General features: G+C 45.8%; 1 protein-coding gene across 1 annotated transcript; it reads right to left on the bottom strand.

Annotated features, from left to right (window-relative positions):
* Window positions 1-10,972: 10,972 nt before the first annotated feature.
* Window positions 10,973-24,481, bottom strand: LOC129327845 (zinc finger protein OZF-like). Its single transcript, XM_054976596.1, has 3 exons — window positions 24,395-24,481; window positions 20,424-20,553; window positions 10,973-15,575 (listed from the first exon to the last, which is right to left on the bottom strand). Exons 1-3 carry the CDS (start codon window positions 24,479-24,481, stop codon window positions 14,134-14,136), a joined length of 1,659 nt encoding a protein of 552 aa, XP_054832571.1. The 3' UTR covers window positions 10,973-14,133.
* Between the last annotated feature and the right edge of the window lie 864 nt (window positions 24,482-25,345).

Below are 25,345 nucleotides of genomic sequence, written 5' to 3'. Positions count from 1 at the left end.
ATAGGGTTTAGCTTCAGTTGACTCTGCTTTGCCTTGGCAGTCACAGCGTCCACAGCCCTGGCCGAGATATTGAATGACATTATTACCTTTTTTTTCTTCAGAATAAATCAAAAGGGTCTTCAGAAGCAGGAGCTTTGTTGGGTTTTTACTGTCCAGATTGTAGAATATACAAAATGCATGGAAAGAGCTGAGAAGGCACATGTTTGTGGCACTGTACAGATGGTATCTCTCCACCTCCCGCCCCCACCCCATCATGGTCTGAATAGGTCTCAGGTTTATTAGAAAAAATGCAACAAAAGACAGGATGACCACTCTTCAGCCAAGTTCGTTTGTCAAACAGGATGCAGCCTTCAGACTAGCACAGAACTCCTCTTCAGACAAAGCCATTTAAAGCAGGAATGCATGGGAATGCCACCTCCATGTATTTTTTTTTAATTTTTTTATTTTTTAATATCTAAGACAGAAACCTACAGAAAAAAAACTACAAAAGTACAAGGGAAGGGGAAAAAGGGAATGGAACGTCCTTCAGTATCTTGACTTTGTTTCCCAGAGAGTCCAAGTCCGCATTATATGAGTTAAATAGGATAGTGTCCCGGACCCTCCTAGATGAAAACTCAATAAAAATCTCGCGAGGCAGCTGCCGCTTCATTGCATATTTTGAAGAAGCCCGACGGACTTCCAAAATGGCGCTTTTTACCTCTTCCTTAGTTGCCCTTGCGGGTGTCGCCAATAATTCCGAGGCAAGCTCCCTTAAATCCTCGTTTTCCTCCTCTTTCACATTCTGGAGATGCAAAATAGTCTGTGTTCGTTCCACTTGCAGCCCGATCAGCTGGTTTTCCACCAGCTTTAGCTCCTTGTTCGTTGCTCTCATGAGTGACGCATTTTCCCGAGAAGACTTCTCTGCCCGCCCCCCGCTACTTCCTTAATGGCTTTCACATTGCTCTCAATTAAGCCCACCCTTTGATATGTTTCATTCAGCTTGTCAACAAAGGGTTTTATGGCTTCGATGACCGACCTTTTCACCAAATCCTCGAGCGACTCCCCTGTCCCTGCAGGACAGCTGAGATTGACTTGCCCAAAGCGGGACTCTGCTTTTTCGCTGCCATTTTAGGGGGGGGGGGAACCGCCAACCTTCTGAAACTCAGCGAGGGGGAAGAAATCCGAGTCTTCTTAACTTCAGATCCCACCACTCCTTCGCATACGCTTGTAATAACAGAAGGGATTCGCTTACTTACAGGCTTCCGCCTAGTCCTGTTCTTTGCCATTTTCCGTGGCCCGGCAGCACGCAGGGTGCCGTGCACGTCTGCCGGCCTCCATGAGGACAAACGGGCAATTTACCCCCTGCATCGATTTTCCAGGGGGCTCTTCCCGCAGCGTCCTGGACCCTGACTCCCTCCCTGGGAGTCCTGGGGGCTAATCTTTGCAGATCAGCCGCCCGGTCAGGCTGCTCGGGCGCTTCCTCTCGGACCTGCGAAGAGGAGTGTCCCACATGGCTGAGAAAATGAAACCGAATCCACCTCCATGTATTTCTAAAGTGAAGCGTGAAAGATATTATTTGAGGAGGAGGGGTCTGGAAACAAACACATTTTATTGTTGTGCTATCATTTGGGGTGTCCCCTTTTCATCAAATACTAGCCTGCAGGGTTTGTGTCTTCTTCCCTAAATGCTTTGGAAGTGGAAGACTTAGGAAACATTTTCTTTTTCAGGGTCCACCAATGTCCTTGGAGGACACAGGAGGAATTCGTTCTGCTGGAGGCCGCCCAAAGAGCTCTCTCCTGGGAAGTCAGGGAAGAGAATTCTGAGACGACACCCTCTGTAGGGAAGGATTCCCCCCCCTTTTATCGTACCCCCCCCTTCTCTGATTTTGCTTGCTCCCCTCTTCAGATGTTTCAGTGCCTGACAACAAATGCGTTCACTGTCCGGGGTCTGAGTCCCAGCCCCCAGGCTTGACAGGAGGGAACAGTGGGAGGCAACCGGGAGGCAGTGGCCTTACCACCCCAGCCAGCAACCAGGTCCAGAACCTGCCCACTCCAGGGGGAAGTGGCGAAAGGCTAAAGCCTCAGAGGGCTGGAGGGAGCAGGGAGAGACCAGCCAGTCCCACCCTCCAGAGGGAAGAGAGGGGGCTAAGCAGGACAGAGGAAAAGGGCCAAGGCAGGGGGAATAGGGGCCCAGCAGCGGCCCAAACACAGCCCTTACCAGCCAAGGAGGAGAAGCAGCCACTACAGCCCAGAACCACACCCCGGCTAGAGGACAGCAGCCTGGCTCAGGAGTATCTGGGAGCCAAGCCCCTCCAGGTGGAGCTGCCACTTGCATTCTGGGGGAGGAGATGGACAGCCCCGCCGAGTGTCAATGAGCAGGCAGCCCAGAAGCTGGCCAGGGCAATTCCTCGCGAGCAAGGCCCGGCAAGCTCAGCAGCGCAGAAGCCGTCTGGGGCAGCTCCTCGCAAGCAAGGCCAGGCATGCTCAGCAGCACAAAGGCCTACTGGGGCAGCTCCTCGTGAGCAAGGCCAAGGAGACCTCAGCTGGGGATGGCTCGCATTCAATCCCACCCTGCCGGCAAGGCATGGAAGCCAACAAGGGATTAGTGGTAGGAGGGAAACACCTGAGGGAAGGCACAGCTGGGCCAAGTCAGGAGAGGGAACAAGCGTAGAAGGAGGGCGGGGCAGGGAAAGGAAACTCTATATAAGGTGGCTAGGGAGAGCTCTGAGGTGGTGGGTGTGAGTAAGGAGTGATGGTGTGGAGTGAGAGCAGAGCAGAGCAGTGTGCGAGCAAAGGCAAGGAGGAGAGTGGATGAAGGAGGAGGAGATGGCAGAGGCCAAAGAGGGTGAGTGGCACAGGTTAAGCGGGCCAGCGAGTGGACTGAGAGGGAGTCTGGGTGATGTATACCGCCCCTCCTTCCACAGAGCAGGGTCCTGCAGAATCCCTGGCCCCCCCTTTGACGTCAGGAGCAGACCGCCCAGCGCCCCGCTCAGCAGTGGCCGCTGCAACCCCTGACAATCACTACCTTCTATAAGAGGAAATCCATCATTGGAGAAGGCTCCGATCAGAGGGGACGAATTGTGTCCTAACTGAACGCTGTCAGATCTCAGCAGCCGCTCTCTTATTCTGCAGTCTTTCTGTTTCGGCATGGAGAGCAGAAATTGCATTGGGGTATCCACCAGGGCAGGAGGAGATGCCCTCGTTCAGTGGCTGAGTCCAAAAGGTGTGCCAATAACTTCCTGTCAGGTAAGGCTGGGGGAAGCCAGATGGTGAAAGGGCCATTTCCGAAGATTTTCCGAAATTTTTCCATCAGAGTTCCTCTTGTTCTGTTTTGCCTGTTCAAGGACACAATCTATGTGGAAGGGATCCTGTATTACAATGGCAGTTCTTGTAGGTGTAACTTCTAAAAGACCATGGCCTTGTGTTAGGGCCAAACTAGAGAGGACAGCAAGCTACGCAAGGCTCTTACAAGAAACAGCAACCTCAGGTTTGGCTTCTTCCTCTTGACCTTCACTGATGATCACAGCATATCCCACACTTCTGCAGTGAGGAAGCCTCATAGGGTAGTGATTAGAGCCCCTGCTTTGCACGCAGGAAGACACAGGTTCAACCCCCCCCCATCGCCAAAGAATGGATCTCTGGGAGTAGATTTTGGGAAAGACCTTTCTCTGCCTGGCAACAGGAAGAACCCTGATGGCTTGAGTAGGTGTTTCCCTTTCATATAATGTAAGTTCACTCATAACAGATTCCCCACCCCACCCACGGTTGTCCCTGGGATTGCCAACCTCCAGGTGCGGCCTGGAAATCTCCCAGAATTAGGAAGTCAGAACAGGTTCCGGGAGGCCCAGCTTTGAATCCCCACTTCGAATCTCCTGGAATTACAACCAATCTCCAAACTAGAGGTCAGGCATGGAGCCAAGCCCCATGCTGCTGCTGGAGGACTGGTGGGGTGGGGGAAGAGGCTGCAGGCAGAAGGGGAAGGGCATCCCTTTCTGCCCTTCCCTTGTCAAAGCACCAAAAAAGGCCTTCAGACTGCTTGGCGTCTTCCCCACCTCCCCATTTCAGCAACTCCTGATATGAATCTCTGGTTCAACATTGGGATTCTCTAAGCTTGCAAGGGAGTAATATTGAATCCGAGAATCCCAAGCAAGAATCTCAACGGGGGAAGGAGGAAGGGAGGGAGGCTCGCTGCAGAGTTTAAAAGCCAGTCTCCCTAGGAAACAAGGGAGAGTAGCGTATGACAGATTGTTCAGCAGCCCATAGATTTGGACCCTGCAGTCCAATTCTCCTGCAATTTGGGTTTTTTTAAGGGTACCCTCCAAATCTGGTTTAGTTGGCTGAAACATTCCCCTCTAAACATTCCCCTGGATCTTCTTCAGAAGATTCAAGGATGTGAGTGATGTATCGTCCACCTTGACATGGCTACTCTTATGGAATGTGGTCCCACGACAAGAGCCACAATGGATTGTATGTGTGGACAGGCAGGAAAAATACCTGGAAAATCCCACGAAATGCCTTTATCATCTTGCTTCCTCATCATACCTGACAGGAGGATGTCTTCATACCTTCCTGATTCCAGAGAGCTTCGTAGGAAGAACATTTTCCTTTTATACCACTGAGAAATGAAGTTTGGAACAAAACATCCTTCAAGATTTTAGGGCATCAAGCGGGAAACAAGCAGTGGAAGTACTTTGAAAAAAATGGAATTTACAGGGTGAAAAAGATTGAAAGATTTCAAACGAAAAAGTGGTGAGTCCTTTATACCAAGGGCATGAGAGTACGTAGGAGCATTCCTGGTACGCACTGAAAGAGGATCCTGAGAGCATTCACTAGACCAAGATGGCTGGGGGTTTGAACCCCCTCCCTCCTCTCTGTGCTTCAGAAAACCCCAGTCTGGTAATTTGGGACAACTTTGAGGTGAACTTTGTTCTCCTCTAGTCTGAACTATCCCCCCCACCCCCCAAGAGGAGTTGTTCTGCTTTCATGACCCTGGAAAAAAGATGGGATTTCCCATATTTTTGGTAGCGACCTTTGAAAAACCCACTCCTCTGCCTGGCAACTTCATTTTTTTAACTTGCCGTCCTTCTGGCATTGTGACTTTTACTAGCTTGGTGCTTATTTTTTCCTCATCTTGAGACAAAGACCTTTTTGACATAGGGAACATCTGTGGCCTGGAAATCTCCCAGAATTAGGAAGTCGGACTGGGGTCCAGGAGGCCCAGCTTTGATTCCCCATTTTGAATCTCCTGGAATTACAACCGATCTCCCAACTAGAGGTCAGGAATGGAGCCAAGCCCCATGCTGCTGCTGGAGGACTGGTGGGGTGGGGGAAGAGGCTGCAGGTAGAAGGGGAAGGGCATCCCTTTCTGCCCTTCCCTTGTCAAAGCACCAAAAGAGCCCTTCAGACTGCTTGGTGTCTCCCCCACCTCCCCATTCCAGAAATTCCCGATATGATTCTCTGGTTCAACAATGGGATTCTCTAAGCTTGCAAGGGAGTAATATTGAATCCAAGAATCCCAAGCAAGAATCTCAAAAGGGGAGGGAAGGAGGGAGGCTTGCTGCAGCGTTTAAAAGCCACTCTCCCTAGGAAACAAGGGAGAGTAGCGTGGGGCAGCTTGTTCAGAAGCCCATAGATCTGGAGCCTGCAGTCCAATTCTCCTGCAATTTAGGTTTTTTTAAGGGTACCCTCCAAATCTGGTTTAGTTGGCTGAAACATTCCCCCCTACTTAAATTGGGGATTCTCTAACCCAGATGAGAGGATCTCATCCAGATTTCAGGAAATCAGATTTTTTTTTTAAAAAAAAGTTAAACCTGCTACAAATCACTCTTATATTTTTTGGTGCACTCATGTATTTGCAACCCAAGTCTCTCTCACTGAGTGGTGAAATACGGGGCATAATCCTTTCTCTGAAGTCTCTGCTATGGGTATAATGTCAGTTGTGTGTGTCTCACATGAGATTCATCCAAATTTTTTAGCAATCCTTCCTGGATCTTCTTCAGAAGATTCAAGGATGTGAGTGATGTATCGTCCACCTTGACATGGCTACTCTTATGGAACGTGGTCCCACGACAAGAGCCACAATGGATTGTATCTGTGGACAGGCAGGAAAAATACCTGGAAAATCCCACGAAATGCCTTTATTATCTTGGTTCCTCACCATACCTGACAGGAGGATGTCTTCATATCTTCCTGATTCCAGAGAGCTTCACAGGAAGAACATTTCCCTTTTATACCACTGAGAAATGAAGTTTGGAACAAAACATCCTTCGAGATTTTAGGGCATCAAGCGGGAAACAAGCAGTGGAAGTACTTTGAAAAAATTGGAATTTACAGGGTGGAAATGTATATTATTGAAAGATTTCAAATGAAAAAGTGGCGAGTCCTGTCTTTTATACCAAGGGCATGAGAGTACGTAAGAGCATTCCTGGTACGCACTGAAAGAGGAACCTGAGAGCATTCACTAGACCAAGATGGCTGGGGGTTTGAACCCCCTCCTCTCCGTGCTTCAGAGAACCCCAGTCTGGTAATTTGGGACAACTTTGAGGTGAACTTTGTTCTCCTCTAGTCTGAACTACGCCCCCCCCCCCCAAGAGGAGTTGTTCTGTTTTCATGACCCTGGAAAAAAGACGGGATTTCCCATATTTTTGCTAGAGAACTTTGAAAAACCCACTCCTCTGCCCGGCAACTTCATTTTTTTAACTTGCCGTCCTTCTGGCATTGTGACTTTTACTAGCTTGATACTTATTTTTTCCTCATCTGTCGAAAAGGTCTTAGTCTCAATAGGGAACAGGAAATCCCTTCCCCTTTTGAAACTCTTGGGCACACAAACATTCAGAAAAGGATTTAATTCCTTCATGATATTTTCCATTCCAACCCTCATTTTTCAAAGCAGTCTGTCACAAGGAAAAAATAAAAACAACCTCAAGAGATCCACAGTAAGAGTTTATTTCAATGCCAGAGTGGCAGAAGGAGCCTCATTTTCTTTCCTTCAGCTATTAAAGTGTTGACATGGTTGCCAAGTATCCTGTTCTTCACTGGCCTGCCTCGTGTTTGTCCTTGCTGTCCAGGAAATACTTACGCTTTCTCCTTCTGTTTCCAAGCAGGAAAGCATGGGGAGCTACAGTCAGGCTGGGGGGTCACCAGAGAATGCGGTTGACGGGGAACCCACCGTGCCTGCCCAGCCAGCTGCCTTGGCCAGAATGCATGAGCAGCAGCTGCAGGGCACCGTCACGCAGAAGGCATGGGGTGAAGGCAGCCATTGACGGCTGAAGAGACATGGGCCAAAGGAACAGAGACAACGTGGTGGCTGTGCTACCCTGTGCTGCAGGCCCAGACTGCCCACTTCCCTGCAGCCACCTGCCCCTGAGAGGGAACCAGCTTCCAGCCAGCTCCTTTCTCCCCCCAACCCCCTTTCCCTCTAGTGCCTGGCCCAACAAAGCAGCTTCCGCAAGCCCTGCATCCCCCCCTTGACTCAGTGCTTTCCTGCAAAGGGCTGTCCTACCGTGCAGGCTGAGCTGGATGATCAAAAGCTGGGCTGGGAGCACTGGTAGATGCAGAGCCAGGTGAGTATGGAGGCAGGTTCTGTTCGCTTGTGTGGCTAGAGACAGTGCCGGGGGACATGTCCAACATGTGCTGCGGGGCTCCCACCACTTCCTGTCTAGGCTGTTCCTCCTTGGGCATTAGGAATGGGTTCCCCAGGATATTCTCAGGTGTGAATCTTGTGCATGTTTGAATTAAGCATTGCTGGGTGGGGGGAGAGGGGAGATAATGCAAATGGCACCAGTTCTCACTCCCTCTTCTCAAAACCACAGAGCTGGAAGAGAGATGGGTGCATCTTCCCCTAAGAAGAAAGGATAAGAAGCTGGGTTTTTTAAATTTTAAAATGAGTACGAATTAAGGAGTGTGTGTATGATGGGGAGTTATAAAACTATGCCAAGGAACTTTTCACTCTCCCTCAAAAAGAATAATTGAGATTCCTCTCTCAGCCTACACATCCCCACACGGCTATTGTTCTGAGAAAACTTCTCCTGGTAAATACAGGATGTTACACATTCCTTGTGTGATCAAGGCACACAAGTAATCCAGTGAATACACAGTGGAACACATGATTGAACCTGTGCAACTTCTGGTCCCCAGTTTCATTTATAAAGTGAACCCACATTGACACTTTTTTACAAACTAGTATGTGTATTTATTTATTTATTTATTTATAGTCCGCCTTTCTAAAAGACAGATCTGAAACAATGCTGAGACAGCAAAAGCAATTATGAGCCGGACATATAATACAATACAAAAACTACCCAGTAGGATCACAAGCAAAGGGCTGTCCTACCGTGCAGGCTGAGCTGGATGATCAAAAGCTGGGCTGGGAGCACTGGTAGATGCAGAGCCAGGTGAGTATGGAGGCAGGTTCTGTTCGCTTGTGTGGCTAGAGACAGTGCCGGGGGACATGTCCAACATGTGCTGCGGGGCACAGCAGAGAGTTCATAGTGCTGCAGTCTATAGTTCCTATCCCTTTACACATGTATGGGCAGGTTGTACCTGAATTCAGTGTAAGTTGTCAATAGGGCTAGTATGTAAAATGTTTTCTTCCATGGCGAAGGGCACGGAGTTGCTAGGGATTGCCTGGTCCAGAATCTTCCATTCCTCTTGTGCCTGGCACTGCAATTTTGTGTCACCTGCCATTATTTTCTATGGTTTTATGCTTGCCACAGATGGGTACGGCCTTTTGTTTATATAGAAGATATATAATGGGTTCTAGGAAAAATATAGTGATCCTATCAATGAAAGAACTAAGGATCATTCTATTCAACAAAGTGATAAACAAGAGCAAGAAAATGAAAGAACTACCTAGTTAGGGACAATATTGACTTCACGTTAGACTCTCACATAGCAATGAAGAGTACACAGGTGATGGACAGAGTTTCAAGGGGGTAGCTGGGTTGTTCTGAAGCAGTAAAACAAAATTAAAGGCCATTAGCACTTTAAAAACCAACAAATTTTCCCCAGGTATAAGCTTTCACGAGCCAAAACTACCTTTGTAAGACAGAAATGCGAAAGAATGTCCCCCACACCTTCCCTCCCATTCAGAAGCGGAGGGGGTGTTATAAAGAGGGGCCAGCAAGAGTCTGTATGCAGAGGCACAAAACAGAACATTATAAACTTGATCCGAGATCGGCGGATAGGCAGAATGTCAGTCCCTGGCAGCTCAATCCCTTAATTCTCCCCAGCAAACACACAGGTGATTTGGTTGAAGTAACTTTTATTAGAGAGCCATCAGTTCAGGTTGCTTGGACAGTGGAATTGGCAGAAGCGACATGTGAACGGAAAGTATGGTCAGATACTGGGGAAAGTCCCACCCTCAGGTTAGAGGTCCGTTAAATACGGCTGCAAAAGTCAAGAGACGAAAATTAATACAGTTTAGGCTACAATAATGGATAGAGCATGAAGTCATCTCTGTTCCCAGAAAGATACAAACTGAGGTAGTTGCAGCCGAGTCTCAAGGACGTTTGTGCTAAAGGGAAACTGTTTAACTTCACATCAGAGAACGTTGAACTTCAAGGCAGAGATCACACACTGAGGTTTCAAATGACAACTAGTGAATGGCATTCAGAACTCCTTCTAGCCCCAGAGGCTTTACTGGGAGCACATAAGATACACGTGGTGTTTGTGCAGGAGGGCATACATGACACAGAGAGGTGGAAAGAATAGGAAATGGATTTACAAAATACTTGAGAATACACATATATAGGGGATTTATACTTGACATGACCTCGCTCCAAGACTGGTCAAAGATTATAAAAACACAAAGCCGGCAATTCTCTAATCCAATACAAGGACAATGCTTGGTTTTCAGTAGCCTTCCAACAAGTTTTAGTTGCCTTGACTGACACCTCTCGGTCTTCTGGAGCCTTTTCCCACCTGGGTTCAGAAGAGTAGCTAGCTGTGTAGGTCTGCAGTAGAAGAGCAACATATCAGCAACATATCATAATTTTCAACATTTCTATGTGTCAGGTCCAGAATGCTTTCTTGTATGCCCTTGCTTAACCGACTCCATTTTTAATCCTTTCAGTGTTTAAGTGCTTTCTTCACAGGTGCCAAGGTTCCCAGGCAGCTATCTCACAGAAAAGGATTGTTTTGGCTACCGATGTTCCAACGTGAACCGGCCTTGAAGGACGTTTCCCACTCCGTTTGTTCGGTCGTCCTGTTCCAGTAGAGCCACGGTTGGCTGCTGGCGTGCTCGGGTATCGATTCCAAACTTCGTCGACTGTCCACCTGTGTTTGCGTGAACATCGTACTAGCTCTCCGTTCCCTTGTCTCCCTTGGTCTCGCAACCCACTGCGTCGGGGTGGGTAAGGAAAACAGTGGTTCGGCTGTAGCTCTTGGCTGAGTATCTGCACTGCTGGGAGCAAGAGTGTAGAGCGTAGTAACAGAAGAGCCGTTACCTCTTGGTACGGGTCCTTGAGGTTCCAATCCTTGAGAGCCGGGGGAGGCATACGGGTCAAACAAAGGATCCCTGACTGGGACAGCTTTTGAGTCCGTTTGAGACGGCTTAGGCATTGGCAAAGATGATTGGTAAGAAAATGTCAGAACTGTGGCTAGATAATGTCCTTACTCCAGACTACCTTCTGCAATCAGACAAAAGCCCGTTGTTTGTAAAAGTTTACTGAAGAAAGAATGCATTATAGTCCACTAGCCTGAATACAATATTCAGGATGGTACATGTGAATTGTTACCAATGACAGGCAAAGCATGAGGTACAAAGTAACAGATCCCAGCAGGCCCAACCTCCCCCCATAGTTCTCAAAACAATCCCTTTGAAAACAAACAATCCCTTTGAAGCTAGGAAAGCGAAAGTCCTTCAAGGCCGGTTCACGTTGGAACATCAGTAGCCAAAACAATCCTTTTCTGTGAGATAGCTGCCTGGGAACCTTGGCACCTGTGAAGAAAGCACTTAAACACTGAAAGGATTAAAAATGGAGTTGGTTAAGCAAGGGCATACAAGAAAGCATTCTGGACCTGACACTATGTACATCTTAGACCAAAATTGCTTTGCCTTATCACAAGTCCACCACATATGGTAAAAAGGGCCTTCAAATTGTTTACATTTCCAACATTTGTTTGACATAGCATTGCTCATATTTGCTAGTTTTTTCGGTGTTAAATACCATCTGTACATGATATTAATTCCATTTTCTTTTAAGTTAACACATGTAGATATTTTCATGGCATTTTCCCACAAGTATTCCCATTGTAATCCATTGCCTCCATTGTAACCTCTTTGTTAAAATTTAAAGCCCACTTCACCATTTGAGTCTTAATCACTTCATCTTCTGTATACCATTTCAATAACAATTTGTACAGTTTAGAAATTATCTTTATTTCATCTCCGACCAGAAGTTCTTCTAGTTCTGAATTTCTAGTTCTAAAACCATCTTTCCTTTTATCTGATTCAACTAAGTCTTTAATTTGTCGATATTGTCACCATCCATATTTAAAAGGTAAATTTTCTCCTGTCTTCATTTTAACTATATCTCCTTCTATCAACAGTAAGTCCTTATACGTTATCCAATCTTCACCTTGATATTCTGTATGTGGTTTTATCACCTTTGCTGGAACAATCCATAATGGTCTTTTATCTTCTACATATTTTTTATATTTTTGCCAAACCGAAAAAACATTTCTCCATACAAAGTGGTGTTGAAACATACCATCCATTTTATAGTTATCATACCATAAATAGGCATGCCACCCGAAAAGATTATTATGGCCCTCCAAAGTTAACAATTTATGATTGGATAGGTTTACCCAGTCTCTTAACCATGTCAAACATATCACTTCATGATATAGTCTCAAGTTTGGTAATTGTAACCCCCTCTTTCTTTTGCATAACACAACACTTTCATCTTAACTCTTGGCTTTTTCCCCGCCCACACAAAATTTAATAGTTTTCTTTGCCACTTGACAAATTCCTTTTTCTCTTTTACAATTGGGATTGTTTGTAATAAAAACATCACTCTTGGCAATACATTCATTTTCACCACTGATATACGACCCAACAGTGACAGATTCAATTTGCTCCATTTTATCAAATCTTTTTCCGTTTCCATAAGTTTTCATAATTATTCTTGTATAAATCTATATTTTTCATTGTCAATTCTATTCCCAGGTATTTTGTTTTTTGGACCACTTTTCACACTGTTAAATTCATTAGTTCAACCTGTTTCACTTTCATCATATTTTACAGAGCAATTTAGATTTTCATTTGTTGATATAAAAACCTGCCAGATCTCCAAATTCCTTGATCTTGTTCAGTAATAACGGTAATGTCTAAACCGGATCTTCAGTAATAAACATCACGTCATCTGCAAATGCTCTGAATTTATAAGAGAATCCTTTAAGTCTTATACCGTTGATACTTTGATCTTCTCTTATCTGTCTTAATATTTCTAGAACCATAACAAACAACAAAGGTGAAAGTGGATATCCTTGATATGTTCCTTTTCTTACCTCAAATTTTTCTGTCAAATCATTATACACAATGTCGACTGTTGGTCTTGATAAATTGCCTTTATAAGCTTCTGTGAATTCTTGCCCCAAACTCATCTTTTCCATTATTAAAAACATAAAGTCCCAGTTCAAATTGTCAAAAGCTTTCTCTGCATCGGCAAACAAAAAGCTTACCTCTCTTTCAGGATGTTTGTCATAATATTCTATAGCAGTGATGGTGAACCTACGGCACGCGTGCCCTCTGTGGGCACGCGAACCATGTTGCCGGATCACCAAGTCCAGGGCTCATTTGGAGCGGGAACATGCTGCAATGGAGTTCCCCTAGCATTGAAAAGTGATCTCGTGGGTTTTGGCCCTGCCCACGCGATTCCTTTTCCTCGATGCTGACTCCCCCTGCTGCCAGTCTCTTTAGCAGCAGAAAGCAGAGGCTGCAGCTCTGGGGCTGGGCCTGGCTTTCTAAAGGAGGGCAAGCAGCTTTCATTTAACTTGCCTTACTTGCATCGTGTCTCCTAAGTGAGTAAGAGAGAGAGTGCTTGCAAGACGCTGCTGGTGGAAAGAAAGGCAAGCAGCTTTCATTTAACTTGCTTTACTTGCATCGTGTCTCCTAAGTGAGTAAGAGAGAGAGTGCTTGCAAGACGCTGCTGGTGCAAAGAAAGGCAAGCAGCTTTTATTTAACTTGCTTTACTTCCATTCGTGTCACCTAAATGAGTAAGAGAGAGAGTGCTTGCTAGACGCTGCTGGTGCAAAGAAAGGCAAGGAGCTTTCATTTAACTTGCTTTACTTCCATTCGTGTCTCCTAAGTGAGTAAGAGAGAGAGTGCTTGCAAGACGCTGCTGGTGCAAAGAAAGGCAAGCAGCTTTCATTTAACTTGCTTTACTTCCATTCGTGTCTCCTAAGTGAGTAAGAGAGAGAGTGCTTGCAAGACACTGCTGGTGCAAAGAAAGGCAAGCAGCTTTCATTTAACTTGCTTTACTTCCATTCGTGTCTCCAGAGTTGAGTGAGAGAGAGAATGCTTGCAAGTCACTGCTGGTGGAAAGAAAGGTAAGCAGCTTTCATTTAACTTGCTCTATTTTTGTTTGTGGCTGTGAGTAAGAGAGACAGAGAGAGAAAGAGAGAGATGTTAATTAGTTTGGACAACAGTATGAGTTGTTTTTTCTAAACTAAAACCTCAGTATTCAGGTTTAATTGCAATGGTTGGCACTTTGAAATAAATAAGTTGGTTTTGTGTTGCAGTTTGGACACTTGGGCTCAAAAAGGTTCGCCATCACTGTTCTATAGTATCCATAACAGCTCTCAGATTATCCCTTATTTGTCTATTGGGTAAAAACCTGGCTTGTTCTTTTCCAATAAAATCCATCAAAAATATCTTCAATCTTTCCACCAGAACTCTAGCAAAAATCTTATAATCATTATTTAACAAAGATATAGGTCTATAATTTTTAACATCTGTCAAATCCTGCGCCTCTTTTGGGATCAGTGAAATATTAGCTTCATTCGATGTATTTGGTACTCCCTTTTTCTTCCCCTGTGTGAATCCTTTGATGCGGTTAGGTGGGCATTTTGAGAAAACCTCTTTCCAAACTCCAAGCATTTATGCCGCTTCTACCCTGTATGAATCCTTTGATGTTTAGTTAGGGCACCAGTCTCAAAGAAGCTGTTTCCACACTCCCAAGCATTTATATGGCTTCTCGTCTGTGTGAATCCTTTGATGTACAGTTAGGCTGCCATTCCGAGAAAAGCTCTTTCCACACTCCAAGCATTTATATGGCTTCTCCCCTGTGTGAATCCTTTGATGTGCAGTTAGACTATCATTCCGAGAAAAGCTCTTTCCACACTCCAAGCATTTATGCCGCTTCTCCCCTGTATGAATCCTTTGATGTTTAGTTAGAGCACCAGTCTGAAAGAAGCTCTTTCCACATTCCAAGCATTTATATGGCTTCTCGCCTGTGTGAATCCTTTGATGTTTAGTTAGGGCACCAGTCTCAAAGAAGCTCTTTCCACACTCCAAGCATTTATATGGCTTCTCGCCTGTGTGAATCCTTTGATGTACAGTTAGGTTGCCATTCCGAGAAAAGCTCTTTCCACACTCCAAGCATTTATATGGCTTCTCGCCTGTGTGAATCCTTTGATGTACAGTTAGGGCACCAGTCTGAAAGAAGCTGTTTCCACACTCCAAGCATTTATATGGTTTCTCGCCTGTGTGAATCCTTTGATGTACAGTTAGGCCGCCATTCCGAGAAAAGCTCTTTCCACACTCCAAGCATTTATATGGCTTCTCCCCTGTATGAATCCTTTGATGTGCAGTTAGACTGTCATTCCGAGAAAAGCTCTTTCCACACTCCAAGCATTTATGCCGCTTCTCCCCTGTATGAATCCTTTGATGTTTAGTTAGGGCACCAGTCTCAAAGAAGCTCTTTCCACATTCCAAGCATTTATATGGCTTCTCGCCTGTGTGAATCCTTTGATGTGCAGTTAGGCTGCCATTCTGAGAAAAGCTCTTTCCACACTCCAAGCATTTATGCCACTTCTCCCCAGTATGAATCTTCTGATGCTCAGTTAGGTGGCCATTCCGAGAAAATCTCTTTCCACACTCCAAGCATTTATATGGCTTCTCCCCTGTGTGAATCCTTTGATGTTCGTTTAGGTTGCCATTGCGAGAAAAGCTCTTTCCACACTCGAAGCATTTATATGGCTTCTCCCCTGTGAGAGCCTTCTGATGTGCAGTTAGTTCACTACTCCAGTGGAAGCTCTGTCCATGCTCAAAACATTTAAATCTTTTCTGGCAGGTTGCATATTTTTTATATTTTTTCAGATTGTATTTGCTGGTGGACCTTTCCGCTATGATAAGTCTCTTCTGCCTTCTCTTTCTCGTCAGCCGTTCATCTTGGATTGGGGCCTCCTGCATCTTCCTGCTCTGACAGGCAACCAATTCTTTCCTCTGCTTCTGCTTTGCTTCCATTTTCCCTCGGCATTGTCTCTTTGGTACCAGTTGATCTCCAGATTTCTCGTCCACATGTAGATCTTCCTCTCTTTCTATAATCACCCTTCCTGGTTCCATCTCACTTGCCATCTCTCTTCTATCTGCAACTGGAAAAGCGAGAGAGCAGTAAATTAGAATGAAAAAGAACAAAATACGAGTTATCAGGTGCCATCAGAAGTGAAGAATATTTTCTACAGTGAGAGCCAGGGACCTGGAAAAATTTCAGCAATATCTAACCATGTGCTGGGCTGTCTTGGAAAGGGAGAAAGAGATAACAAGAGGGGTTTATTGTTTGCTGCAGAAAGTTATTCTTAAAGTTAATGTGTTTTTGTATTGATTTAGGATGCACACAGAAACAAACTAGTAAAAGAAATCCTTGTTTTAAAAATCTTGAATTTTATTGATAGCTTTTGTTTACATGAAAGGAAAAAATACGGGTAGAGTTAAATCCAGAGACTGGAGTCGTGGACAGACAAGATCGGTCTATCCACATACCTGAAAGAAATGCAAATTTGCAGAAAAGGCCGAAATACAAAGAAGAAATAAATGTGGTCGGGGTTAAAAAACCCCAAAATAATAGTAGTAGTGCTTATGGTTATAAGAAAAAAATGTCCTCAGTTGCTGTTGCTAAGCAACCACACAGTATTGCCAGCCTCCACGCCTTGGGTTCTGTCAGACAGAACTACAGCGATGTGGTTTGGTCTTCGAGGGAGGACATCAGAGCCTCCAGCACTGAGTGACATGAGACCACAAAAGTTGCATGACTCGCCCAGTGTAAAGTAGTTAAGAGTTTTAAACTAGGATCTGGAAGACCCTGTTCTACCAGGGACGCTCACTGGTTCACACTCACTCAGGCGACCCTACCTCACATGGATAATGGGAGAATAAAATGGAGGAGAGGAGAAATGTGTAAACTGCTTTCGGTTCCTATTTGGGAGAAGGGTGCAGTACGAATGAAGTTAAATACCTTATAAATATAGCTGAACATTGGGAGGGCACTCAAAAGGTATATTGGTTGGTGAGTGGGAAGGAGAGAAGGAAGCAAGAAAAGGGGAAGTTATGGGGGGTGCCTGGAGGAAGGGAAGTGGAAATAGTGTGGGGAGTGGATACAGAGGAAAATGAGGTGCCGCCCCCCCCGTCCCCGAAGCTTTGCTGAACAGGAAAGGAACTGGAATGTCCTGGACCATGCATTCCCCAGAGAGCCTGTGTCCCAATCCTGCTTTTTGCATTGGAAGCTATGGTTGAAATTGGAAGTCAGAATTCATCAAAAAACAATAGGCAACTCAAAATAGGCCACCTGCGTCAAGATGATGGTGGGATTTGCAGTGCCAAAAACAAAGGAAATGAGACCAACTGGGCACAGATCAGCTCTACACCAGCCTTCTCATATTTGCAACAGAAGCAGAAGTTTACTTATAAGAGGCAAGGGAAGTGCCAGAAACAGAGACAGGGAGGCTGGAAAATATCCCCTCCGTGGAAAAACTCAAGGGGTATAACAAGTTCCCTGAATTCTCAGAGCCTGTGTGGGGTAGTGGTTAGAATGTCAGCCTGGGATCAAGGAGATCTGGGTTGGAATCCCCGCTCTGATGGTTTGGGGCCAGGCACAGACTGTCAGCCAGAGCCACCTCGCAAGGTTGTTGTATGGATGAAATGGAGGGGAACAGAGCAATGTTTGCCACTTTGATTTTCCATAGGCAAGAAAGGCAGCCCAGAAAGGGAGTGTGGAAAATAGCACCTTCTTTGAAAAGCAAAGGAGGCTTCAATGTGTCCCTGAGGTACTGAAGTTTGGTGGGTAGACGGTCTGAGTAGGATCTCAAAGGTTTGCCTTTGAAAATGGCTGGTTTCCATTCCCAGCCTGGCCTAATTCACAGGGTTCTTGTAAGGATAAAGTGGAGGAAAGAGCAATGCAAGCCACTTGGGTCCCCACAGGGAAGAAAAGGGGCCTGGCATTTGTTATACATCTAATTGTGCCTGCAGGTGGCTGGAAAGGATCGTCTCTGATGCTGTTCCTTCGTCCAATAGGACTGCAATTTCTGCTGGAAGGCGGAGCTAGACTGGTCACGTACGAGTTGGGAAATTCCTGGAGGAGTGCAGCCCAGCGAGGGTGGGGTTCGGAAGGTGGGAGGGAGATCAGCAGGACACAACGCCATGGAGTCCGCACTCCAAAGGGGGGCTCGTGTCTCCAGGGGAACAAACCTCTGGAGTACAAAATTCAGCTGTAATTCTGGGATAGCTCCAGGCCCCACCTGGGGGATGGCAACCCTAGGCAGAGCTGCTCATTCAATATTCCGACTGATCGTAAGTATTTTTAGTGGGAACATCTCTAGGAAAACGATATTGCAAATGAGGAAGGCATGGAGTTGGGAAATGGAGTGAGAAGGGGTGGGCCATCTCTATCATAAATGGAAACAGGAGATCGGGGCAGCCTAGAGTTAACCTGGGCCAGGATAAACTTAATTAGGTGGCCTTTTTGAGCGTTATGCACATTGGGATCATTTAATGTATTTGATGTATTTATTGAAATGAATTTGTGGAATGCAATTTGTAGAAATTTATGTATTTTAAATTGGTAGAAATTTATGTATTTAAAACTCATGTATTTAAAACGTATTTAATATTCATGTATTTTAATTAAAATTTAAAATTTTTTAAAGAAATTTATATACTTTTAGAAACGTTTCCCAAACTACCTTGTATTTCATAGTCCCAGTACTTTTGGTCACTTAGACACCCCTAGTCATGATGAGTCAGCTACTTTTGGCATAGCTTTTAAACGATGTTCCATGAGGTGGATCCACGCTTTTAATTGATGTATGACTATACAGCTACTATATCTAGGGATGGGTAGTTTTTCTCCCACCCTAGCCATTGGAAGATACTACTGCTTCGAATTTAGACTGGAATTTGTATTTATTACATAGGAATTGTGAGTAGACTCCGTGGATAATTTTGAAAAAATACTGATGTATAAGTAGGGTGGAGTTGCAGCTTAATTAATTTCTTTATGGTTTGCTCATAGACTTAATTAGCCTGAAGAAAGAGAAACCCTCTGAAACGAGCAAAGGAAAGGGGGCCGGCATGGCTCGCCGCTAAGCTAATTTATTGCTCCTTCAGCCGACTGCTCACCACTGACTTTCAGTCAGCGCCTTGGCGTCTTTCATGTGTTGGACTTGTTGGTGCGAACCTTGACTGTTTACAATACAGAAAGTAAAATGCTAAGTCATTCTACTGCTTTAACAGCCGACTGCCTGCTGTGGATTTCTGGCCAGCATCTTGGCGTGTTGCAACTTGCCTACTTCATTCACGTGTTGGACTTATTTTGCGAACCTTCACTGTTCTTATTTATTGAGTACACTGTTTAGCACTTAATTTACTATATAAATAACTGTATGGTTCGCAATTGAATTGTTTTGTTTTGTGTCCATTGGGGTCCTTCCTTGAGCCCTAGGGCTCCTGTTCTTGGGTTGCTAACCTTGGAGGAAGGCTATCCTGTTGTTGGAACATTGGGATCATACTCTGGAGGATGCAGCAAAGGATGACCTAGAGGAAGGAACTGAAAATACTTATTATTTTAGGAGAAAAATATGACTAAACAGCATATAGGGGTGTAGTGATTTCAAGAAATGGGTGCATGTGTCTTTAAATGTTTGGTGAGATAGGGAAGAGTGGGGGTGAAAGAGAGAAGAGTGAGTGATGTGATTGGTTGATGACTGAGTGTGGGCAGAGTGAATGCAGTTTGAGACTGAGAGGAGAGAGAAAGGTTTGAGTCAGAAGAAAGCAGGCTAGCTGTGTGCTGCCTGAATATGTTGAAGTGTTTATGAGATAAATATAACCTGTGTGGAACCTGAACTGAGCATGTTTGTGAAAGGACACTCAGTCAGGGAAAGAGAGGCCAGCTGTGTGAATGAGAGTAAATGAAGGAACTTTAAGAACCAAGAACTACTTTTATGAAACCAATACGCTTCTTGAAAAATAAACATTTATTTTGTTTTGTTATATCCCAGTGTAGCTGTCATTGCTATAGCCCATTCATATCCTCAGGGCCACAAAGAACCACGAAGGAGCCTGACGCTTAAACACATTACAAAAGGGAAAATTTAAATAAAACATTTTGGAATAATATATTCCTGGTGGCAGCAAACTACCCAGAGGGTGTAAAGGGAAGATTAAAAGAACAATCTACCCCCCCCCCAAAAGTAAAGGTCATAACAAGGGGGTTAACCCATATTAGGTGTGGGGGCAGAGAGGCTATGACATAATTCTGAGTGCAGCCCCCTATGGGGTCATTGAGTGGAACGGGAGGGTGGGAGATGGTCTGACTGTGTCTTTCTGTGGCAGAAAACAAAGCCAGGCATTTGAGAATTTGTCACAAGTCTTAAGATGGTCATGGAGAAGCAGTGCCTAAAGCGGAGGGAACGGGAACGTTCAGGGCTGAGGATTATCTCTGGAATATCCCTCTTCTGTTTTTAATGACAGGGAAAGTTTACTCATGAGAAGCCAGGAGGCAGCACAGGGATGGTGAAAGGATCCCCTTTTATACAAAACAAAGGGGAGTTGTCCACTCCTCTGAGCTATCAATGGTAGTGTTGTCTAGTGGCTGGAGGGTCTCACTAACTTCTAAGGGACCCAGCTTCGAATACTCAGGGTGCTGCCTGAATTACAAGCAGAGAAAGGCCAGAGAAGGAAGCAGCAGCTGCAGGGATTTGCTAGCGTGAATCTAACTGCTAATCCTCCATCTCTCCTGAACATGGACCTCTTCATAAACACATTTCTCTTTCCAGCATGAATGTACCCAATGCGTTCATTCTCAGGGGCTGTAGAATCCCCAGGTCTGGGACGTCCGTTCTTTAGCTCTGTGGCAAATGAAAGGGTGTCTTGAAATCAAAGAGGGCCAAAGGAAGACGCCACCCCATGCTTCTCTTCTGTATTCACAACATAAGGGAGAAAATCCTTACCAAGAGAGGCTACATTATTGTAATTTTCCTCCATCACTTCCCAGTAGAGTTTTCTTTGGCCTGGATCCAGCAGAGCCCATTCCTCCTCCGTGAAGAACACGGCTACCTCCTGAAAGGACACTGGGGATCTCTGAAAGAAGAAAAGATTGCCCCGTTGTTGATTTATTCCTCTCCCTGCGCATTCAAGAAAGAAAGAAGAATCCCACTCCCCAGTCAATGGACTATAAGAATGCAATACATCAAATAAATGGCAAGAAAATTGGATTGCATCTGGTCTTACAGCCTTGGGGACTAGATGTGTTGCCTTTGGAAGGGGATAAACTTTTCAGATTTTTAATTCCAAACATATCAATTAGACAATGCAATCTTTGCATCTGGTTCCTCACCAGTGTTGCCATATTCTATTATATAAAAGGCAAGGGGTCTTTCAGATGGCTCACTTTTTATCTTGGTGCGCCTCCAGAGGGTGCGGCTGCAGCAGGAAGTCCACGCTCTCGAACAGCATGCCGTGGCAGGATGTGGCCGGTCACCCTCAGGAGTGGAGCAGGTGGCACTGCCTACCCCCCTTCACTCAGACAGAATCAGGAGTGTAGCACACGGCAATGCCTGCCCCCCTTCAGCCAGTGGGAATTAAATATGGAGCAGGTTGAAAAGCCTCTCCTTCATCAGGCTGGGATCAGGAATGAGGCAAGTGGCAATGCCTAATCCCCCTTCACCCGAAAGGGATCAGGAGGCGAGCAGGGATCAGGAGCAGAGCAGGTAGCAGTGCCCGCCGTGGGCTCACCCAGCAGGCATCAGGCACGAAGTGGGTGGTTATGCTTGCCCCCCCTTCACACGGCCGGGATCAGGAGCTGAGCAGGTGGTAATGCCCACCAGTATGCCCTTCACTTTCTAAATCCCATTATATTTTTCCCCACAATGGGCTTTTTTGCAAGTGGAAAATAATAATAATAATAACAACAACTGCACTTATAGACTGCTCTTCTAGACAGATTAGGGCCCCACTCAGAACAGTAAACAGTATCAATGTCATTATTATCCCCAAAGAACAACTGAGGAGCTGGCTCTGAGAGGTGTGGCTTGCCCAACACCACCTGGTGAACTCACGGCAGTGTGGGATTTTGACCAACAGAGTGCTGATTCACAGCCCAACCACTTAACCACTATGCCACAGCAGATAAAAATAAAGTAAAAGCACAAACAGTAACAGGCAGGATGCAGGCTGTGACTCCAAGAGACACGGAATGGTTGTATTTAAGACTACTCCTACTGCAAGTGACAAACTCACAGTCATATCAAGTACTAAAGAAGGGGCAATCTGTGAAAAGTTTAAGGAAACAGCACAGAGTGGAAAAGAGCCAGTAAAGAAGCAACATTCAAAATGCCCTTCCACTAAGCCAAGTACTTGCCTACAGTCTGTGCATTTCAGCTACCATGCTACACTAATCACAGGTGGGGAAAATCCAAAAATGACCTCTGTGAAGGCCCCAACAAGAATGTTACAATGTAGCACTTCAAGAAATAAAAGACATTTCAAAGACATGGATTATCCAATGAGCGGACAGGATTGCCCGTTCCACTAGAAGCACGGGTTTTGCCCCATCAAGAAGCAGATTAAGAAACACAACCACACAATACATTCACTATAAAACCACAAGCTACTCCGGAACAACTGCTAATAAGAGGAAATGCTATCTACCATTCAACGGACACTGCATATACCCCAAACATACATTTTAGATGCACCAGGAAGTTTGTGAGAATGCTTTTCCCCACAAAACATTTAGATAGGAAGCATTGATAGATATCTTATTGGGACGAAGACAGCATGTCTTGCAGTGACTGAGAGACACTTAGCAGCCATCTAAATTTAATGGAGGAAGGCCTGCACATAAGCCAGTTTGCAAATAGTTTGAATCACAAAATAGTAAGGAGTATAGGGAATGGGGTGGTCCCCTAGATATGAGGGGCCAAGGCCATGAAGGGCTTTAGAAGTGATTGGTAATAGCTTGAACTGAGCTGGGTAACTTATGGGAAGCCACTGGAGTGACAGCAGAATGGCACACCAAGCTCTCCTGCTAGAGAAGCAAGTAAAGGCAGCTGCGAAAAATGCCTTCACCCAACTCAGAATAGTTTGGATGATGGCCTGCCACTGGGATTCACAGCACAGTAACGTTGAGACTGGATTACTGTAATGCACTCTACAGGGGCCTTTCCTCAAAGCTGACCTGGAGATTCCAGCTGGGGCAGAAGACTGCAGCTTGTTTACTCAGGAGACAGATGGAGCATGCCTATCACTCCAGTTCTACAGTCACTCCAGTGGCTTCCCATCAGGTACTGGGCTAGATTCAAGGTCACGACTATCACATTCAAAACCCTTCATGGCCTCACACCCTCATATCTGTGCAACCGCCTCTGCTCCTATGGTCGACCATGTTAGCTACGCTCATCTGGACAGGGCCTTCTTCAGAGACTGCCGTGCAGCTGGGCAAAATCAAGAATTGGCCGTACATGTGCTTTCTCTGTGGTAGCCCCCACCTTATAGAATAGCCTGCCTGAGGGGGTCAGGAAAGGTCCCACTCTCCTGCCTTTCCACAAAATAAGCAAAACTCAATTATTCAGGAAGGCTTTCGACCCAAATTACAAGACTGCGTCATAAGAAATACCTCAGAGAGATTCCATGGTAGGGATAGGGACTAACTGATGTGCTACTGGGTACTGTCTGCTGATGTAGAGACTCTCCTAGAAGGGAGTTTTCACACTACTAAACATGCCATGAAAATTAGTTACGCTCAGCTTTATGCTTGTTTTCCAATTTTCTGCAACCATACCCTAATGTATCTGTTTCACTGAATTGTACTTCACTTGCCCTGTGTACTCTGCCTTGGATGCTAGTGAGAAAGGCCGACTATAAATACATAATCATAAGAACCGAGCTGTGGCACTCATCAGCACTGACTGGCGTCTCTGCACTGACTTTGGGTGGAGACCTCGGTAGAGCGCATTACAGTGGAGCGGCCACATGGGGGGAGGCCATCTTGTGGGCATGACTGAGCTGAAAGGAGGCATTTCCCCCAGATGCACCCACTTGCTTCTCTAGCAGCAATCCCCTGGGCCGTTAAAGGAGTTGGCAAGGGCCAGCTGAACCCCAGTGGGGAGTACCTTTCTCTTGGTTGAAGACTGCAGAAATATCACTAAGTTGGGGGGGGGGGGGCGTTATTCTCATCTATAACAACAACATGAAAGTCGGGAGCCTCAAAATGGGCCACCAGCTTCAGGAGGACGGTGGGAGATGCAACGGCAGAAATGAAGGGAATCGCCACATCCGGACACACTTGCTCCATAATATTCATCTGCTACTATTGTTGTTGTTGCCGCTGTTGTTATCATCTCGCCCTCCCCGCAAGCGGGCTCAGGGCGGGTTACAACAGAAGATAAAATATATAAGATATTCTGCAATGGAAGCGGCATTTTCCTCCCGAGAAGGCAGGGAAATGGAGGCAGCACAGAAAGGGAGGGCAGAAAAGATCCCCTCTTTTCCAATGGAAACCTTCGACCAGTTGCCAAGTCAGAGTGGAGGGTGAAGCTCTTTGGACTCAGGCTCCAGAGGAAGGGAAAGCGTGGGCTGAAAAGACTTGCAGCTGGAGGAGCCAAATGCGGCCAAAGGCCTCTTCGCCCGCGGGCACAAAGAGCTCCTAAACCGGCAGGGCGAGCGCGGCCACCTTCGGGGCCCTGAGATCGACGGAGCCTCCGGGTCAGCGCCGCGGTCCGTCCAGCCGCTCAGAGTAACATCGACCCCCCACCCAGGCGGGCTGCAGGGAGGGGGCAACACAGGCAGGCGCCCCCGCAGCCCTCTCGCCCGGGAAGCCGCCCTGCTCTGCGCTCCTCCCTGCAGCCCTTCTCGCTCCCTCCCATTCACACGTGTCTTTTCTCTCCCCGCCCGAGATCCCTCCATGCAGCCCGAAACTCACCTCCCCTGCAGACGCGCAGAAGCCAAAGCCTCCCTCCGGCCAAGGGAAAGGGCGCAGAGGAGGAGGAGAGGCCCCGCTGAACTCCATGGCGCCCTACTCGCCTTCTCCCTCCCTTCTAGGAGACTTCACCTAGCTGGTGTTCGCCGAGCCTTCTGGGAAATGTAGTTTTCTGAGTTTTCCAAACCCCAAAGTGGACTTGGGAGGAGGAGAAAGCGGTTTCTTAGCTGTGGATGAGTTTCATGTAACTACTTTGGCTTTATTCTCATAATACCCCCTTAGTTCTTTAAACTCAAAATCTAACCGTGCCTCCTAATGTATATCAGTTTGTCATCCATAGGATTATTACCTTTCTCTTTTTTTCAGGGTAAATCCAACATCTCTTGAGATGCAGGATCTTCCCCGGGTTCAGACTGCCTGGATTGTAGGCACCAACAGGACAAAAAGGAGAGGCACCTTCAAACAATCCAACAACAAAGGAGTGGATAACCACAGATGAACGCAAAAATCCAAAATAAATCAATAGATTTATATTAAAACAATGATATAACAACCAATGAGAACAAAATAAACAGTCAAATTGAACATATATTATTCAATAACAGCAAACTATACATAATTAAATTAATTAGGACCCAAGCGCCATAAACATTCAAAAGCGCATAGCCAGGACTAATAGGAAAAACAACTCATAAATATGTATATGGAACAATGCCAAAATCAGTTTCCTCAGTCCTGTCATGTACTGTTCCAGCAGCAAGCTGACTATATTAATCAACATGTACCAGGCTAGAATGTATGCTTATAGTTTTAAGAGAAGTGCAACTTGGGAGTTGTAGTGCCTTACCCCACAGGTTCAGTTCCTGGGGCATATGTAAAGTCCATCAAGGTGGTGCCCAGGAAGCAAACAAACCTGAAGAACGGAATACCTCCGCCCGACATTCAGGGCCAGTG

The sequence above is a fragment of the Eublepharis macularius genome, chromosome 4 (assembly GCF_028583425.1).
Source record: "Eublepharis macularius isolate TG4126 chromosome 4, MPM_Emac_v1.0, whole genome shotgun sequence".
NCBI lineage: Eukaryota > Metazoa > Chordata > Lepidosauria > Squamata > Eublepharidae > Eublepharis > Eublepharis macularius.
The sequence above is the reverse complement of the archived record's forward strand: the minus strand, read 5'-3'. Positions and strand labels throughout refer to the sequence as shown.